Genomic DNA, 19,597 nt, shown 5'->3' with positions numbered 1-19,597 from the left:
GCTCAAGGTCAGGAGTTCAAAACCAGCCTGAGCAAGAGCGAGACCCCGTCTCTACTATAAAAACAGAAAGAAATTAATTGGCCAACTGATATATATATATAAAAAAAAATGAGCCGGGCATGGTGGCGCATGCCTGTAGTCCCAGCTACTCGGGAGGCTGAGGCAGAAGGATCACTCGAGCCCAGGAGTGTGAGGTTGCTATGAGCTAGGCTGACGCCACGGCACTCACTCTAGCCTGGACAACAAAGTGAGACTCTGTCTCAAAAAAAAAAAAAAAAAAAAAAAAAAGGCTGTGACCTCATCTTGCTAGCAGCCTCTCTTTCTCTCTTGCTGGCTCTGATGAAGGAAGCTGCCTCATGAGAGAGGTCCACATGGCAGAGAACTGAGAACAGCCTTTGGCCAATACCCCAGGAGGAACTGAATCCTGAAAACAACCACCTGGGTGGGAGCTTGGAAGTGGATCCTGCCCCTAGAGATGCCTGTGGCCCTGGCCGACATCTACATTGCAGCATCTCAGAGACCCTGAAGCAGAGGAGCCAGTTATGCTGTGTCTGAACACCAGGCCCATGAAAACTGTGAGCTAGCAGATGTGTATTGTCTTAAGCCACTAAGTTTTGGGGTGATGTGTCACAGAGCAATAGCTAACTAAGACAGAAAGGTCATTGCTGTGCATTTTTATTATGGTGTGAAACCATGACTTAACATCAGTTAGTATTGCTTAATGGAATCAACATACAAGTTGTTATACCGTGAGTCATTTTCAGTTAAGACCACATTTTTCAAACTTTGCCAAAACAAGCCTTCTGCCTTGGGGTTGTCAGGCCACTGGAGGATGGAGCTCTTACAGATCCGCTGCCGCAGCCTCAAATACTGAGAATGCTGCAAGACGGGCTCCAGCAAGATAAATACAATCACATCCATGTTCTCATCCATTAGCCTCTGCAAGGCCAAGTAGAAAGCTGTTTTAAAGTTCCAGCTTTTTGCATATTTTTTGGTTAAAACAAATATTGTTTTCTTGCTCTGGTTGATGCTCTGCATGAGGTTATCGATGATGGCCAATCCCGGGTCCCAATCCCTCTCCTCTAAGCAAAGGAGAACATTTTTTTCTTGACTCTCTTCAAGGTGGTAGCGCAGCTCGTTTATCACCCAGTCGGTAACAGAAGCGTCTTTGGTGTCATAAGAAATGTAAGCATCATAGAAAGTTTGGGATGTGGAAAGAGACCTATAGCCTTTTACCTTGGCTAGAAGCACGTGATAGATAAACCAAACATCCCAGCAAAACAAGTGGTGAGCCAGGGCGGTCAACATGACCATGGTGGTGATAAAGAATGAGAAGAAAAATAACACCACCGCGATGGTATCTGAAACACAAGTTGTTAGCTCCAGGCTCACGATGCTCTTCCCTCTCTGATCCCCGGGACTGGCACAGATGACATCTGTCAATTTAGGAATTGTTATATTCAGATTTTCATCCATCCACCTTCGAAAATCTCCAATGTCACAAGTGCAGTTAAATGTGTTTCCATGTAGTTCCAAAAGAGATAAATTGATGTTCTTCGTCTGAAGTGTGGATTTGTCGATCATCTTTAGCAAGTTGAAACTCAAGTCGAGGTGCACCACACTGGGGATTTCGGAAAAGAAGCCAGAGGGCAGGTAGGAAATCCTGTTGCGGCTCAGCCGAAGTGTCCGAAGGGAAGATGGAAATGTAAACAGGCTATCACTTAGAAAGTAGAGCCTGTTTCCATGTAAGTCAAGCAACCTGAGCCGTTGAAACTGCTGGAGTAACGTCCAGTTAAAGAAATTTAACTTATTATCACGTATACGTAGTTCAGTGAGACCGTGGGGCAAATTACAGAACACATCATTTGGGATAGATGTCAGTCTATTAAAGGATAAATCAAGTCGTGTCAGATTGGTGAGACCTTTAAAAATGGAGATGTACCTGTTATCTTCATTCCACAAAATATCCAGGCGATTCCCACTGAAAACTAATTCTTCCAGGGACTTGCTTTCCAGATTATACTTTTCTGTTAAAGTATAAATGGTGTTGTGGCTCAAGTTTAAAACTTTGAGCTGTGTTAAATTTTCAATAAATTGTAGACGATGTGTTACTCCTGCTATTTTGAAATAGTGTGCATTATAGCTGAGATCTAGAACTTCTAAGTTGGCCAACTCACTGAGAGCATGAATATTATCAAAGTCTAGTCCATTGTTTGTCAAATCCAAATATTTAATGTGACTCACGGCTGAAAATTCAGTTCCATTTAACACCTGCGCATTGCTGTTTGAAGACAGATTTAAGCAGGCAATGTCATGAAAACCTTCAAATTGGTTTTTCCCAATAAAGAAAATATTGTTCAAGCTTAAATCTAAGGCTTTGCCATAGTCTGTACATTGTGGCTTTATTAAAGGACTGGTCTGATGATAAAAATTCGAATGTGGGTCAAACTCAGTATGAATTGAGCGTCGTTTAAGGATATGACTTTGGAAAGAGGTACTGTCTGCATAATTCTGCTTGATATCACTTACATAGGGTAATATTCTGTTTTCTGACAAGTAAATAATTTTCAGTTTGGAGAAATTTTGGAAAAGAGTAAAATCAATTTGCTTAATAAAGTTAACACCCAAGTTAATAGTCGTTAAGTTTGGAAGCCCCATCAGTGGCTGGAAATCTTCTTTCCTAAGTTCCTGGAACACATAACCTCTTAAATGCAATGCCTGGAGAGACGAAAGCTTAGAGAAGTTGTTGGAAATATTAATATATTGTGGGTATTCTGTTTTTACATAGTTATAAGATAAATCAAATATTTCTAAGTGGGGCAGCTTCGTTAAAAATTCCCCAGAGGCTATCTCTTTCACTAAATAGTTGAATTCAAGATGCAGTACCTTCAGACAGGGCATATTTTCAAACCAGGTTGGAGGAACCTCCCGGAGGGAAGTGCTAGAGAGGTTTAGGTATTGAAGTTTAGTCAGGTTTTGAAAAGCGAGAGGATGTATCTGAATTGAAGCATCTTTATCACAAGGCGTGCATGGAAACGGTGAGTTGAAACACCTTGGACAGTTCCCACTTAAATCTAGTGCTATTAAATTTGTCAATCCTTTGAAGTCTTCTTGACTGATCTTTTCGATCTTGGCATTGCTCAGATAAAGTTCCAATAGGGAGTTTGGCAGTTTCGGTGGCACGTGGAAAAGAGGATTGAAAGATAGTGACAGCACCTTCAAATTCGTCAGGTTTTCAAATGTTCCATTTTCTATGTCAAGCGTTTTATTACAAACTTTGTTAAAATAGCAGTTCCAACCCAAATAGAGTCTTTCCAAGTTCCTAAGTCCTGACGTATCATTTTTAGTTACTCCATTGATATTGTTTTGAATTAGACTAAGTTCTCTCAAAGACCCTGGCAAAGCAGCGGGTATTTTGAGTAACTGACTATCTTCAAGAAGTAACACCCTTAGATTTTTCAGGTTGAGGAATGCCCCGTCTGTAATAGTCATGCCACTTTTATTCCTATTAGGATTTTCATACTCGTACTGTACACTGGGGTTGTAGTTTAGATTTATTTTAGTGAGATTTTGTAGCCCTTGAAATGATTCATTCGTAACATATGTGATGAAATTGTCAGACAGGTCCAGTTCTGTCACATATTTGCCCACTGTTTGGGGAATTTCTTGCAGTCGACGATGGCTGCAATCTGCAATAACAGAGTCATTTTGCTTTTTCTCATCACAAGGATAGCTTCTAGAATAACTTGCTTCAGGGAAGAACTCACAGGAACCAGAGATTATCAGGAAAAGGCAGGTCAGAATTGAAGACTGGAGGGACATGTTTTCCTAAGGAAAATCGAAAGTGGAAGCACAACATTAGAGCAGCCGTATTATTTGCCGGGTGTTTCATAATGAAATTCACAGTGCTGTACCATACTTGTATGGGTTTTGAAGTGTGAATTCTCCTAACAAATAAGTTGCATCAAATTCAGTTCAGAATGATTTCACATTTTGACTGTACTCAGGTTAATAGTGCCAAAAAAGTTGAAGATGAAGCTACCTGCGATTATGATGATGAGAAGACTTGGGAAACTTTTGCAGGGGCCATTAATCAAGATGCCCCACTACCATAATGAGTCTGAGCTGGACCATGGCTGTGGTTCATATTAAGTCTATAGCATAGCAAGCTATATAGTTATAGCATCAACCTATGGGTATAACTCTTGATGAAACTTTGGCCAGCCCACAAGGAGCATTCAGATCCAACTTCTAATATGGTGTCATCCAAGATCTTCAAGGTAGATCTTATCTATACAACCTTATCTACACAACCATATCTCTCGCTGGTATTTCCCACAATTTTTCTATACCTCTGTGGCAATATGTATCGTGTTCTCTTATCTCCTTACATGACTGGAAAGTGGGCACCTAAAGCTGATAATAATAACAAAAAAATTGTCAGCTTTTGTGGTAAGTGCTTCATAAACATGTCCTTGTCCACACTAATGCTCCCAGGAACACAATGCGATAGGTTTTATTATTATCCATATTTTGCAGATGAAAAAATAAACTCACAGACTTAAGTAACTTTCAGAAGGATGGCACATTGTAGTGCTGGGACTCGAGCCCATCTGATTCCAAAATCATATTTTTAACCACTAACTATCATGCTACACAATCTTCTTTTGAAATCCTTGAGCCAGAACAGTGCCTGAAATGTAGACAGCATTCAAAAAATTGTTTGTGGAATGCCTACTACTCATATGTCCCTTATCATGCAAACATTGGCATTTATAGCTATTCGTTTGCTAATTTTAAAACCTTCCGTAAGGAAAACACGGTGCTTTAGTAGAGTATCTCACTTTCTGTGACTGTTTCTTTCTTTCATTCTTTTTTTTTTTTTTTGAGACAGAGTCTCACTTTGTTGCCCAGGCTAGAGTGAGTGCCGTGGCGTCAGCCTAGCTCACAGCAACCTCAAACTCCTGGGCTCAAGCAATCCTTCTGCCTCAGCCTCCCGAGTAGCTGGGACTACAGGCATGCGCCACCATGCCCTGCTAATTTTTTCTATATATATTAGTTGGCCAATTAATTTGTTTCTATTTATAGTAGAGACAGGGTCTCGCTCTTGCTCAGGTTGGTTCCAAACTCCTGAGCTCAAACGATCCACCCGCCTCGGCCTCCCTGAGAGCTAGGATTACAGGCGTGAGCCACCACGCCCGGCCTGTGACTGTCTCTTAATAAAGGGCCAAATGCATTATTCTCAGTAACCAGGCAATGCAATAAACACATTAATATGGTTGGTTTGATCAAAAGTTGTGATTAAGAGAACTCTCAGAATCTTATTTCACAGGATACAGAGACCAACCTCTACTAAACCAGATTTTTTCACTAAAGCCCAACTCATGTCTTTATTGTGAGTTAAACCACTTAAGTTCCTTCTTTTGAAATTCTAAAACTTAGGGCTGGCGAACTACCACCCTTATATATCACACCTTTACTATGTTATAAAAGATCTTTATGTGGATGTTGATTATTCTGAGGACTAATAATTATTGCCCATTTGTAACAGCCAAGGAAAAGCCAGTTCCTCATGAGATGAAAATTAAAGAAGAGCAGAACTCCCAAGCATTTTCAATTGCTTGCAGTTATTTTCCAATACAGCACTATCAAGACGTTGTTGCTTAATGTTTAACTCCTACTAAAGAAGGCCCTGCTTCATCTGGTGTGGTAGGCAGAGTTTTAAGATAGGATCCATGAATTTTGTCTCCCTGTATTACTCCTTTTTTTTTTTTTAGACAGTATCTCACTCTGTTGCCCAGGCTAGAGTGCCATGGCATCAGCCTAGCTCACAGCAACCTCAAACTCCTGGGCTCAAGCAATCATTCTGCCTCAGTCTCCCGAGTAGCTGGGACTACAGGCATGTACCACCATGCCTAGCTAATTTTTTCTATGTACTTTTAGTTGTACAATTAATTTCTTTCTATTTTTAGTAGAGACGAGGTCTTGCTCTTGCTCAGGCTGGTTTCTAACTCCTGACCTTGAGCGATCCTCCCGCCTCGGTCTCCCAGAGTGCTAGGATTATAGCCGTGAGCCACCACACCCGGCCAATTACTCCTTACTCCTGTGATTACACTATATTATATGGCACATGGAAGATCACCTGGATGGGCCTAATGTAGTCATATGGATCTTTAAAAGCAGAGAGTTTTTTTCTGGCTAGTGGCAGAAGGAAAACTCAGATAGATAGGGAACATGAGAAGAATTGGATGTACTATTGTTGGCTGGAAGATGGAGGGACCCCATGACAAGGAATGCAGGCAGCTAGCAAGGAAATGAGAGGGGGTGTCAGTCCTTACAACAACTGCAAGAAACTGAAATCACTGGACAATCTGAATGAACTTGGAAATGGATTTTTACCCAGAGCCTAGCATGCCCAATACCTGGATTTTAGCTTTGTAAGACCTGGAGCAGAGGACTCAGGCACACCTGCCTTGATTCTAACCTACAGAAATTTAAGCTAGTAAGTGGGTGTTGTTTGAAGCCTATAATTTGGGGTTATTTGTTGTGCAGCAAAAGAAAACCAATAAGTCTAGAAAATATGGGCTATAAGATGATTTATGGCTTGAAAACATGCAGCTCCTGCAGAGGCAGCCACGGGTCTCCAAGGTGAACGTCTGCACTGGAAGACACAGGCACACCAAGGGGACAATGAAGCTGAGGCATGCAAGGAACTTTGGAGGTGGGGGGATGCCCCAGGCAATGTTATGTTTGCTTGGGCACCTGAGCAAATCTAAGCCTATGTGATTTCTAAGCCTGAACATTGCTAGATTTGAAAGTCACTTCCCAACTCTTCCTTGTCTTGATTAGCTATCGGGTGGCCTGGGGAGTCTATGTGGTCACACTCACAATTTATGGATTGGCTCACAGACTAGTGGGTAAAACAGATATGACTTAATCACAGCAACATTACGAGATGTCACAAAAGAAGTACATGATACCGTAAGAGCCTAAAAAGAGAAGGATTTGATCTATTCATGGAGGCCAGGGAAGACTTCCCTGAAGACATGAAACCTGAGCTGTGATTCAAGGTTGAATAGGCATGTATCAGGCACGACTAAGACGTTGAAGGAATATTCCAGGCAAGAGGAGCAGCATGTGCAAAGGCCCTGAGTCTATTCCTGAGTTTCCCAGGCTGTGCCTTTGAAGAAGCCTTGGGATAGAAATCCAGAGAGATTGGTGTGGGCCTGAGAAAAGCACATCAAGTTTCAAGTTCTCAAAGCTGGTTGAAGCCTACACAGAACTGCCTGCAATATTTGATCCCAGAGTAAGAGATAGGGCCAGGAGGATAGGGATGGCACATAAGAGGTGACTGATGGACATGTTGCTGAAGTTCTTTGTATCTCTATGTCATCACGTGGACATTTTTCAGTCCTCATCTTATTGAGCACATAAATGGAAGGGACTAAAAGAAAGCCAAGGGCTTGAGAAAAGAACAGAGTGGGTTTTAGAAAATCATTTATTTAAACTGACAACTAAAAAGTATATGTATTTATGCTGCACAGTATGATGTTTTGTAATATGTATACATTGTAGAATGGCTCAATTGAGCTAATTGACATAGTATCACCTCACATACTTATCATTTTTTTATGGTGAGAACACTTAACATTGACTTTCTTGGCCATTTTCAAGTGTACATTTGAAAATTGTACACATGGTGACATCGTCACCATGATGTACAATGGATCTCTTGAACTCATTCCTCCTGTCGCACTGAAATTTTGTGTCCTTTGGCCAGCATCTCCCCAATCTCCCTCCTCCCCAAGAGTAGATGTAGATTTTTATTTTTATCTGAGTATTAATGGGAGCCTTTGAAGGTTTTAAGCAGGGTGGCACCATGCTTCGATTGATTCCACAGTGGTGACTGGCAAGAAGGCACAGAACTCTTGAGGTGATGGGAACTTGAACTAGATTGATGGCAATGGAGAAAGAGAGAAATGGATTTAAGAGCTGCTTAGAAGGTCCATTTGAGAGATATAGCTAAGGGTATATAAATGGGTCGGGGTTTGTGAGGGGTTTGTATTCAGAGTAACTTCCAGGTTCCTGATCTCAGCACCTGGATGGATGGGTGACAATCTTCTGAGAAAGAAGATTGTCTGGGGAGGAAGGATATTAGCGATTAAATTTGACAGGATAATTTTGAGTTGAGTCTGTGATATTCAAGTGGAGATGTCCAGTAGGCAGTTGCATATATGGGTCTGAAGCTCAGAGGGGAGCTCTGATAGAAGAATGAATTTGGGAGTCATGGTAATTGAAACCATGGGTATGAATGAGATCATTCAGGCAGTATAAGGCACAAAGGATCTTCCAGACTTTAGTTCTATTAACAACATTTTCTCACCTTTTTTTCTAGTAATTTTATGATTTTACTTTCTTATACTGAAATATCTTATCTCACTAGAATTGTTCTGGCATAAATGTGAGATGTAGACCAAGACTTTTTTTTTCTAGATGGAGATTTAGTTACCCCAACATCATTTATTGAATAATCTTTTACTCACTGATTTGATATTCTACCCATATCATATACTAACTTTTCTGTGAGTTTGGGTCTATTTCTAAACTCTTTGCTCTGTTGCATCAATCTGTTATTATTTAATACATACTTAATATAAATATGTAATATGCATATTAAATATTATACATTTAACATGTAAAGACTTTTTATGTATTAATGAGAAGACAAATAACCCAATAAGAAAATGGACAAAAATATATTAACAGACGGTTCACATAAAAAGGAAACATAAATAGCTCTTAAACAGGAAAAGATACTCAACATCACTCAAAAAAATTACACTGCAATACCATTTTTCACTCATTCTATTGTGTAGGTGAGGATGTGAGGAATTGGGTACTCTCATATTTTGCTGGTAGGAGTCTAAATTAGTACCACATATAAGATAGAGAGCAGCATGTAATGTCTATCAAAATTGGAAACATATACTTGAGGTCAGCATTTTCAATTCTAGAAGTAGATCCTAAAGACATACTCTCACATACATAAATGACCATATACAAGGATGTTCAGTGCGGGGTTGTTAGCAATAGCAAAAGATTAGAAATAATCTAAGTTCCTCTGAGCAGTAATCTGGTTAAATAAATTAGGTTATATTCACACAGTGAAATACTATGTAATAATTAAAAAGATAAGGCAGTTCTATATTCATTCATTCATTAAATATTTATTGAGTAGGTATTTTATTTCAGGAACTGTTTTCAAGTTGCAGACACACCAATGACCAAAGCAGATTAAAATATCTGTCCCTTTGGAACCTATGTTGAAAGATAGAATGTTAGATGGTGGAAAGTACTATAGAGAACAACATAGACAAGAAGTGGGATGGTATGTAGAATGTCCCTCAACTGGGACTTATCTGATGTTTTTTGTCATGATTAGACTGGCCTTATGGAAGACCACAGAGGTGAAGTGCCATTCATACCAAGGGGACAAGCTATCAACATGACTTTCACTGTTGATGCAGACCTTCATCATCTGGCTGAGGTAGTGTTTGTCAGATCTCTATGATAATTTTTAACTATAGATTAATAAAAGTTAATTTTTAAAAAGATCTATGAGGAATATGTCAGGGCGAGGCCAGATTCCATTCCCTTCCCTTCGAGTGCTAAACAGAGCACTGTTGGTAGGTGAGGCATCTTTAGGGGGAAACTTGAGAGGGTCCAGAGGGTAGGAGCCATCCTGTGTGGCCTCACTAGCCTCAGGTTAAGGCCTGAACGTCTAATCTCAAATGCAACTCTCTAGCGCACGCAATTGAGCAGAACAATTGAGAGCAGAGCAATTGAGCAGAAAAGCCTCTAGGGGGCGCTAGAGACCAAGAGAAGGGCCTTTTGAGCTTCACCCTGTTCTTTCAGGATGAAAATGGCCTCTCAGACAGTCTAAGGCAACTTAAAACAAATTATGGGCCATGGAAAATTACTGAACATGTGTTGACAAATTCCAAATAACCTGAATTTGTTGTAGGAGGAGAAGGAATGTGAGTAGGTAGCTAGCAAAGAAGCTGATGAGAAAACCCTGATTGTTCAACCTTCTGTATTCCACGCAGGACCTCACAGAGTTTGAATGGATTGCTAATGCTAATGTCCCAGGGTGCTCCGCTAAAGCCCAGCAGCGGGAACCCCAGCTCCCACCATCCAGCTGGATCTTAGACGAGAGGGCAGAGCTCAACATCCCAGCAAGAGCTGCGTCTTCTCAGCCAAGTTCTTCCTTTCAGCTACACCCATGCCTCTGACTACCAAAAGTTGTGGTGGTCCAAAAGGCTATCAACGAGAATCTGATCCCAGAGGAAGTGAGAAGGGTACCAAGGAGAAGTCACCCTCACTATGGCAGAACCAATGACTAAAAGCCATTCAGGACAGCTGTGGTGGCTCATGCCTATAAACCCAGCACTTTGGGAGGCCAAGGCAGGACGGTTGCAAAGGCCAGGAGTTAGAGACCAGCCTGGAAAACGTAGTGAGACCCTACCTTTGCAAAAAAATAGAAAAATTAGCAGGGCGTGGTAGCACATGCCTGTAGTCCCAGCTACTGGGGAGGCTGAGGCAGGAGGATTGCTTGAGCCCTGGAGTTCAAAACCACAGTGAGCTATGATCGTGCCACTGCACTCCAGCCTGGGGTGACAGAGTGAGATCCTGTATCTTAAAAAAAATGAAAAGAGAGAAATATGCAAATAAAATAGAGAAATGGCAACTCTGCAAATAACTTAGGGAAATGGCAACTCTGCAAATAAAATAGAGAAAAAAAGTGCAACTATGCAAATAAAATAGAGAACGAGAGAGAGAGAGAGAGAGAGAGAGAGAGGAGAGAGAGACTTCTGTTGGCTGAACCTGACAGTGAATGGCTTCCGTTAAAGCGATAGTAAAGGAATAGAACCCTACCAGGTCAAAGAAGGCATAAGAGGAGACAACAGCAGACGAGAGACATCTGCAAAGTCTAGGAAGATGGAAAGCAGGCGGATGAATGGTTGTTGGTAGAGCAGAGCAGGCTGACGCCTAAAGTCAACCAGAGGAAAATAAATTCGCACAACAGAGTCAAGGAAGGGCACAGGAACTGGAGGCAGCAGGGACCTTGAAAGGTGGCATGCCAGGTGCCCTGGACAGTAGATTGACTGAGCATCTGCACGAGAAGTTAGACCCCTCCTGACGCTCTCCCTACTGAGACTTATTATCTTGAAAGGTGAGATCAGGCCGGGCGCGGTGGCTCACGCCTGTAATCTTAGCACTCGGGAAGGCCGAGGCGGGTGGATCATTTGAGCTCTGGAGTTAGAGACCAGCCTGAGCAAGAGTGAGACCCCCGTCTCTACTAAAATAAATAGAAAGAAATTAGCTGGACAACTAAAACGATATATAGAAAAAATTATCCAGGCATGGTGGCGCATGCCTGTAGTCCCAGCTACTCGGGAGGTTGAGGCAGGAGGATTGCTTGAGCCCAAGAGTTCAAGGTTGCTGTGAACTAGGCTGACACTACAGCACTCTAGCCCAAGCAACAGAGTGAGACTGTCTCAAAGAAAAAAAAAAAAAAGAGAAAGAAAGAAAGGTGGTGCTGGGCACGGTGGCTCACACCTGTAATCCTAGCACTCTGGGAGGCTGAGGTGGGACGACTGCTCGAGATCAGGAGTTCGAAACCAGCCTGAGCAAGAGCGAGACCCCGTCTCTACTATAAATAGAAAGAAATTAATTGGCCAACTAATATGTATAGAAAAAATTAGCCGGGCATGGTGGCGCATGCCTGTAGTCCCAGCTACTCGGGAGGCTGAGGCAGCAGGATCGCTTGAGCCTAGGAGTTTGAGGTTGCTGTGATCTAGGCTGATGCCACAGCACTCACTCTAGCCTGGGCAACAAAGTGAGACTCTGTCTCAAAAAAAAAAAAAAGGTGGAATCTGAGAGCCTTGGCCACGAGCGAGGCAGGGGTGACTGTTCTACAGAAAACAAAGGGGACAGACAGTCTTGGCTGGACACAATGGCTCACACCTGTAATCCCAGCACTGTGGGAGGCTGAGACGGAAGGATCTCTTGAATCCAGGAGTTCAAGGCTGCAGTGAGTTATGATCGGGCCACTGCACTCCAAGCCTGGGAGACAGAGCAAGATGCTATCTCAAAAAAAAAAAAAAAAAAAGTCTGTATGTAGAGTACGGGACCCTCCCCACTTTCCTGTCTCAGCTCTGGGAACTCTGACACCCACCTGGCTTAAAAACACCTCACTCCAGCACCCCAGGCGGGACACTGGAGGGTTGTTTGGCTCTGGGAATATAGACCACATGGCAGCAGGGCGGGGCCTGGATGACGCTAGGCAAGTGCACGCTGCTTGCACAAGATTTAAGAAGACACAGAAAAACATAGTCATTGAGATGAAGACTATTCTAAAAAAATTAAAAGCCAGGTTGAACAAAAGGTGAGCATTTCAAATAAAGACGGGATCCAGCCCTGTACTTGCAAGACACTGCTTCCCTTGCTCCTCCCCGGTCCCTGCTCTGGGTCCCATAAAACTTTATTTGCTAGAACAGGCAACCAGCCTGCAGGCTATATAGTTTGCCAGTTTGATTTTATAAAATATGACATTAAAATATCATTTATCTTGATTATTGAGCTTTTGGATGCCATTTGCCCTCTCTTAAATTGTCCAACCAGATGGAGTGCCTCACTCACCTTCCCTAGTCCCCGCGCTGCGCAGTGGAAAAGGTCATCGGATTACAGTGGGCGCAGCCCCCAGCCTGGGGTGAGGCCCATCAGTTGGGAAGCCCTGTCCTTGAACTTGGAGCCTCTAAGCAGCTCTTTGGTGGCTCTCTCTTGAGATGAAACAGCCAGCACCAGTCACCTGAGGAATTCATCCAACATGCAAAATAGAGATGGGAACAACCAATAAATAAATAAATAAATAAATAAATAAATAAATAAATAAAAATCAGAGCAGCAGCAACTGGTAGAATCAGGCCTTTTGGCACCCAGGACAGTGGCTAATGGTTTGTTTTCCTAATGCCAGTCCTGTCGCGTACAGATTCTCAATCCCCTCTGCAACTCTGAAATCCCAAAAGGGCCGAGCAGCGAAACATTTTGTGTCCGTGTTTTTGTTTTTCGGCAGCAAAACCTGATCTAAACTGACCTACAGCTACCATAACCTTTATTTATCTACTTAGCATGGACATTCGTGTTTCACTGCAGAAATATCCACGTGGGTGACAACTAACGAGTGTTGCCTGGAACCGTGGGGAGTGTTTTGTTATATATCGTATATGTACCATACTACTTTGCTAAAATATGAACTCTGAACTTTGACACAATTCTGGCTCATGGGTTTCAGATAAGGAATTGTGGATTGAAATCTCCTTCACTGGGGACATATTAGCAATTCCAGAATTTGCCTTGATATATTCACTAAGTCACAAAATAGAATGTGATTGTCAGTAGGACCAAATTATGGCTTTCATGGGCCCCTTCCTCCATAAAAAAGGAGTAAAAATTATATTGTACAACTACATTGATATAAAGATGAACATAATCCGGGCTGGGTTATACTCTTTTTGTTGCCTGATTTTAAAAGAAATTAAAATCTTTGCTTAAAGTATGATGGTCCTTAGGCCCTGTGACTTCTATGCCTAAAGAGAAGTCTACCCTGGTTGCCAATATGGTCAGATGGAGCTCAGGTCAGGCCCCAGGACTAGTAAATATAAGCAGGAGACACTCGCTCAAAGGAAAGTAAGTATTAGATTGGGAGCCGAGGAAGTGAAGGACCAGGATTGAGTGGAAGTTGAAGAATAAAGGATTTAAAAAGGAGAGGTTGCAGGGCTTGGTGCAGTGGCTCACGCCTGTGATCCTAGCACTCTGGGAGGCCAAGGCGGAAGGATCGTTTGAGCTCAGTAGTTCGAGACTAGCCTGAGCAAGAGCAAGACCCCATCTCTACTAAAAAAAATAGAAAGAAATTAGCTGGACAACTAAAAAAAATGAATATATATATATATATATATATATAAATTAGCCGGGCATGGTAGTGCATGCCTGTAGTCCCAGCTACTTGGGAGGCTGAGGCCGGAGAATCGCTTGAGCCCAGGAGTTAGAGGTTGCTGTGAGCTAGGCTGATGCCACAGCACTCTAGCCCAGGCAACAGAGTGAGACTCTGTCTCAAAAAAAACCAAAAAAGCAAAACAGAAACAAAAAAAAAGAAGAGGTTGCAGGTTGAATTGTGTCCCCCTAAAAAAAAGATTAACTGAAGCCCTAACCCGTGGCACTTGTGAATGTGACCTTATTTGGACTTTGCAGATACAATCAAGTTAAAATGAGGGCATGCCGAAATTAAGGTGGGCCCTAATCCAATGACTGGTCTCCTTATAAGAAGAGGGGAATTTGGACCCAAGCACACGGGAAAGAAGGCTATGTGAGGACAGAGGCAGGGACATGCATTGGTAAGTTAAGGAACATCAAGAATCGCTGGCCACAACCAGAAGCCAGGAGAGGGGCATGAAGCAGATTTTCCCTCTGACCCCCTAGAAGGGTCCAACCCTGCCAACACCTTGATTTCCAACCTCTGATTTCCAGAACTGTGAGAGAATCAATTTCTGCTGTTTTGATCCACCAAGTTCATGGTACTGTGTTACGGCAGCCCTAGCAAACGAATAGAGGGATTGCAGAGGGCAGGCAAATGAGAGCCGTTCAGTGGAACCCACCGCAGGGCAAGTTCAAGCTGCCGGGAAAAGCCTTTTGCCCGGCAGGCCCATGAGCTCACTGCAAGAGCACCCTGATGAGGCTGGCTGGTCCCAGTGCTCCGGCTCTTTCGCTGCGGCTGCCTTGGAGCGCCTAGAGGGACGCAGAACCCATTGCTTTAAACAAAGTGTATGAACCATGAAAAAAAAAAAGAAATCTGCCTAACTTCTCTCCCTGCAGAATAAGGCCGTTGCTACTGAGGACGCAGGTGTTTCTATTTTGGGGGCTTAATCCATTCTTTGGTTGAGTCTATGGTACACAACCCTCCAGTTTTCTCCTTCAGGTTCTGAGGAACCAAATGACACAACAAAAATAACCTCTCTCGGTCCTTGCCCAAATCTTCATTCTGAAATTGGACCCCAATGGACACTGAACACGCATTTTTAAAAGTCCAGTGCACTTTAAAGAACAGTTTAGAAAGTCTGAGCCAGGAGGCTGGGCGCGGTGGCTCGTGCCTGTAATCCTAGTGCTTGTAATCCTAGCACTCTGGGAGGCTGAGGCGGGAGGATCGCTCAAAGTCAGGAGTTTGAGACCAGCCTGAGCAAGAGCGAGACCCATCTCTACTAAAAATAGAAAGAAAATTAATTGGCCAACTAAAAGTACATAGAAAACAAAAATTAGCCGGGTACGGTGGTGCATGCCTATAGTCCCAGCTACTGGGGAGGCTGAGGCAGAAGGATCGCTTGAGCCCAGGAGTTTGAGGTTGCTGTGAGCTAGGCTGATGCCTCGGCACTCTAGCCCAGGCAACACAGTGAGACTGTCTCAAAAAAAGAAAGTCTGTGCTTGCTGAAAACTCCCTCTCTGAGAGTCAGTAAGCCAAAGGCACCCCAGAACCCGTGCATGGCAGAGGACTGCAGGCAAAGCAGAGACCAGACACATGGGCACAAAGGCAATGATGCCACCAGGTGAGGCTAAAAGAAATCATGCACAGTGTGTAGTGAAGGTGGTCTGGGAGAGGCCTAAAGCTGCTTTTCTGGAATAAACAGCTTGTTATATATTCAGACCACTTTCCTAGGCTGCAGGCAGCTATTTTGCAGAGATGACTCCTTCCTTCTCCCTCTTCAAAGTCTTCCTCCAAGGTCTCCTGAGATATGTCCTGCTAACTCCTAACACTAAGTGTCAAGAGAACCTACTGATTATAAAATGCAATTAATGGCCAGGCTCGGTGGCTCACGCCTGTAATCCTAGCACTCTGGGAGGCCAAGGCAGGTAGATTGCTCAAAGTCAGGAGTTCAAAACCAGCCTGACCAAGAGTGAGACCCCCATCTCTACTAAAAATAGAAAGAAATAAATTGGCCAACTAAAAATATATAGAAAAAATTAGCCAGGCACCACCATGCCTGTAGTCCCAGCTACTTGGGAGGCTGAGGCAGGAGGATCACTTGAGCCCAGGAGTTTGAGGTTGCTGTGAGCTAGGCTGATGCCATGGCACTCTAGCCTGGGCAACAGAGTGAGACTCTGCCTCAAAATAAAATAAAATGCAATTAATGCCCCCAGTTAAATTATTTAGCTGTTTCTACATGGGATTTGCCCAGAAGTTGACAATATTTACCACTGATTCATGATGAAAAGAAATTAGTTAAGAAATGGTTATGCAGATGAGATTGGTTACTTCAGATGAAATTTACAATTAATAACAGATAACCTAATTTTACCCACTCCAACTTTGATGGATTCACTAACAGCTTTGGAAGACAGGAGAAAACACAAGCACACTGAATGCACCTATCAGTGAAGAGATGGGTCCTGATTTCATATACACAACAATATGGAAAGTTATGCCATTTGGATCCCAGGAAATATGGTAGGGAACATTTGTTTAATTTTCATAAAAATCAATGAGGTGGGTGCTATCATAAGCTCTCACTTTACAGACATGAGACCTGAGGCTGTCAGAGGTGAATCTCCCCAAGGTCACGCAGATGGTGGGTGGCAGACCTGAAACTGAGCCTAGATCTACCCAAGCAGTCAACAAATTAGGTGGACTGGAGCCAAGGGGCTAGTTGGCCAAGGGGCTAGTTGGCCATTAATTTTCAGCAGAGACCTCATAGTCATAACTGAAACCTCCAGGATTCAAATGTTGGTGGTAGATTTTCCATTTTGACTTTCTGCACTGATGAAGCTACCAAAGAGAACCTTCTGATTCTCTATCATTCCACAGAACCACAGGGAATCCACTGATTTGAGACGTGTGCGCCAACTAGCAGCTCTTTGCAACTGCCTGCAAAATCAACACAGCCTGCGTTTGCTAACGCTGACCCAGAACCACAGGTCATGCATCTAAATTGACCATGTCTTTATAACCCCAAATAGTCATAAATTGGGGCTAAGAGTTTAAAAATAACCAATCCCTCAATTTCGTTTAATAACTCAGTTGAAGGCAAAAGATGTCCGTTGGAATGATGTTCCCTTCAATGGATCCTGGAGGACACATGAAGATGCACTTACAAGTGACATCCAATCGACTTTCAAAGACGAACTATGGATAATGACATCCTTTAGGACACTCCCTGATACCCCCCTAAGTCTGGAGTATCAGCTTTTCAGACAAAGTATACTTGGAACTTTTATTTTCCTTTCTGAAATCAGACTAAGGTGGCCAATGAATAAACTTCAGGGCTTCCCAGAGTCTTCCTACCCCCCTAAAAAGAAACTGCTCTTTAATGAAAGGACAAAAAAAACAAAAAACAAAAAAAACTGTTGATGCTCTAAGGCACTGTGCACTTTGGCTGCACATTGGAGATACCTAGGAATTTAAAAAGCTACAAACTCCCGGGCCCTCCCCCAGAGATTCTGATTGCATTGGTCTGGGGTTCAGTAAGATTTTTTAAATATCCTCCTGTGATTCTAATATCGTAACCAAAGCTAAGAGCCTCTCCTGAAGCAAGAAGTCAGCTAGGTCCTTGCATTGTTCCAAGTTTAATTTGATTTTATTATTATTCTATTTTCCACTTTCTCATAATACACTTGTATTGGCTATCACAGTAGTTTGCAAATATCAAGCAGAAATAGTGTAACTTCATCTACAATTCCATGTGTGTCATTGGACCAGTCGGCCCAATTCCATATGGGCCACTGCAGTCATTTTGTGAAGCATCATAAAATTTTAGCGCAGAATTAATTTCCTTTCAAGATCCATAATGAACATTAAGTGGTGAAAAAAATTAACTTCAAAAAACTTAAATATACATTAAATTATTGTCAAAAATGACTCCCAGGACTTTAGTAAGCACTAAATGAGGGCGGGAAAAAATATGTAGTAAATTTGGATGAAACTTTCTTGAAATCAAACTTTTCAATTGCTCTTAAACCTCATCAAATTTTCTAGAAAATATATCACTTAAAAATGATTGTAAAGTTTGTTTTTCACTCTGACAGTTCTTGACAACACCAAAAACAGTCCATCTGCTATGTCTAAGCACCATAGAATATTAACTGTAGAAATATTAATGTTACTTCAAAACTCTGAACAACAAAAGTAGGAACTAATATCGAACTTGAAGCTTCTGGTGGTATGTTAAGCTCAAGTTTGACTGGTTCTAGCAACTGACCCGTGTATGCGAGGGCAAAGAGTTTGTCCTTTCCTACAGAAATTGCAAAGTAACAATATTTCCCTCCCACTTCATCTCCAACCCTGTTGTTCTAGAAAAGAATATTGTCTCTGGAGGGGCCAGAAAGTACTATTCCAGTTCAATTTCTAACTTGGAATTTTCTTGTTTACCTGTTCAAATTAATAAGATCATGATCACATTTGATTTTCAAAATTTGCTCTCCCATTTCTTTCTATGAATGTGCACACAAATTAAAGATCATACCAAGCCACTTTGCCTACATTTAGAGTTGTTTCAACACTTAATTTTTAGACTTATTTGCCTTGCCCATTTGTTACCATCTTTGTTTACATCATTTGCCACCAACCCAGATTTCTGAGCCAGAAATTACATATTTTGTTGGAAAGCTTTGCTAAAAGAAAAGAAGTAGCTTACCGCTTTTCTGTTGATATCCTTTCTAATTTCTCATTCCATAGCATGCAGCAGCATAGAGTGGTACCCTCTGCCCAGGAGGTAGCAGAGAAGAGAAACTGGCTAACTTCCTGAAATGGGTCATTTACCATTAGCAGAACCTAGTATGTGGTTTGCAGAAGTTGACATGGAAGGAAGGGAACTTGTGATTTCTTAACTGTTTCCAAATCATTTATTGACTGTGCATTAACATTTCGGGAAAGTTATTTATAAAATGATTTAAATACAACCCAAGCCACATGTGTATAGTGTATTTTTGTGAGTTTGAGCTTATTTGTGTATGTGTATGTCACAGGGGGGGACAGAAACTTTTTCCTTTTACTGAGAACACTTTAATGTATCCTTTTTTTTTTTTTTGAGTCAGAGTCTCACTCTCTTGCCTGGGCTAGAGTGCTGTGACAGCAGCCTAGCTCACAGCAACCTCAAACTACTGGACTCAAGCAATCCTCCTGCCACAGCCTCCCGAGTAGCTGGGACTACAGGCATGCACCACCATGCCAGGCTAATTTTTTCTATATATTTTTAGTCGGCCAATTAATTTCTTTCTATTTTTAGTAGAGATGGGGGTCTTGCTCTTGCTCAGGCTGGTTTCGAACTCCCGATCTTGGGCGATTCGCCCGCCTCGGCCTCGCAGAGTGCTAGGATTACAGGCGTGAGCCACCGCGCCCTGCCTTAGTGTATCCTTTTTAAAAAAACTTTATGGTAAATTTGTACTGAAGTTAGGATTTTCCAAACTCATCTTTTTGCTGTATAATTCACAGACATAGGCGAATAACATGAAGATGGCTTCATATCTGTCCGACACATTTCTAAGACAGCACACA

General features: G+C 42.2%; 1 protein-coding gene across 2 annotated transcripts; it reads right to left on the bottom strand.

Moving 5' to 3' along the window:
* Window positions 1-287: 287 nt before the first annotated feature.
* TLR8 (toll like receptor 8) lies at window positions 288-18,820 on the bottom strand. Of its 2 annotated transcripts, XM_012784816.3 has the most exons (3): window positions 18,738-18,813; window positions 12,703-12,871; window positions 288-3,828 (listed from the first exon to the last, which is right to left on the bottom strand). In XM_012784816.3, the coding sequence occupies exon 3, from the start codon at window positions 3,820-3,822 to the stop codon at window positions 709-711; it is 3,114 nt and encodes a 1,037-aa protein (XP_012640270.1). In that variant the 5' UTR covers window positions 3,823-3,828; window positions 12,703-12,871; window positions 18,738-18,813; the 3' UTR covers window positions 288-708. The 2 variants fall into 2 exon arrangements, with proteins under 2 accessions (XP_012640270.1, XP_012640271.1); XM_012784817.3 differs by lacking the exon at window positions 12,703-12,871 and having other exon boundaries at window positions 18,738-18,820.
* Window positions 18,821-19,597: the final 777 nt, after the last annotated feature.

This window comes from Microcebus murinus, chromosome X (genome assembly GCF_040939455.1).
Source record: "Microcebus murinus isolate Inina chromosome X, M.murinus_Inina_mat1.0, whole genome shotgun sequence".
Classification (NCBI taxonomy): Eukaryota; Metazoa; Chordata; class Mammalia; order Primates; family Cheirogaleidae; genus Microcebus; species Microcebus murinus.
The sequence above is the reverse complement of the archived record's forward strand: the minus strand, read 5'-3'. Positions and strand labels throughout refer to the sequence as shown.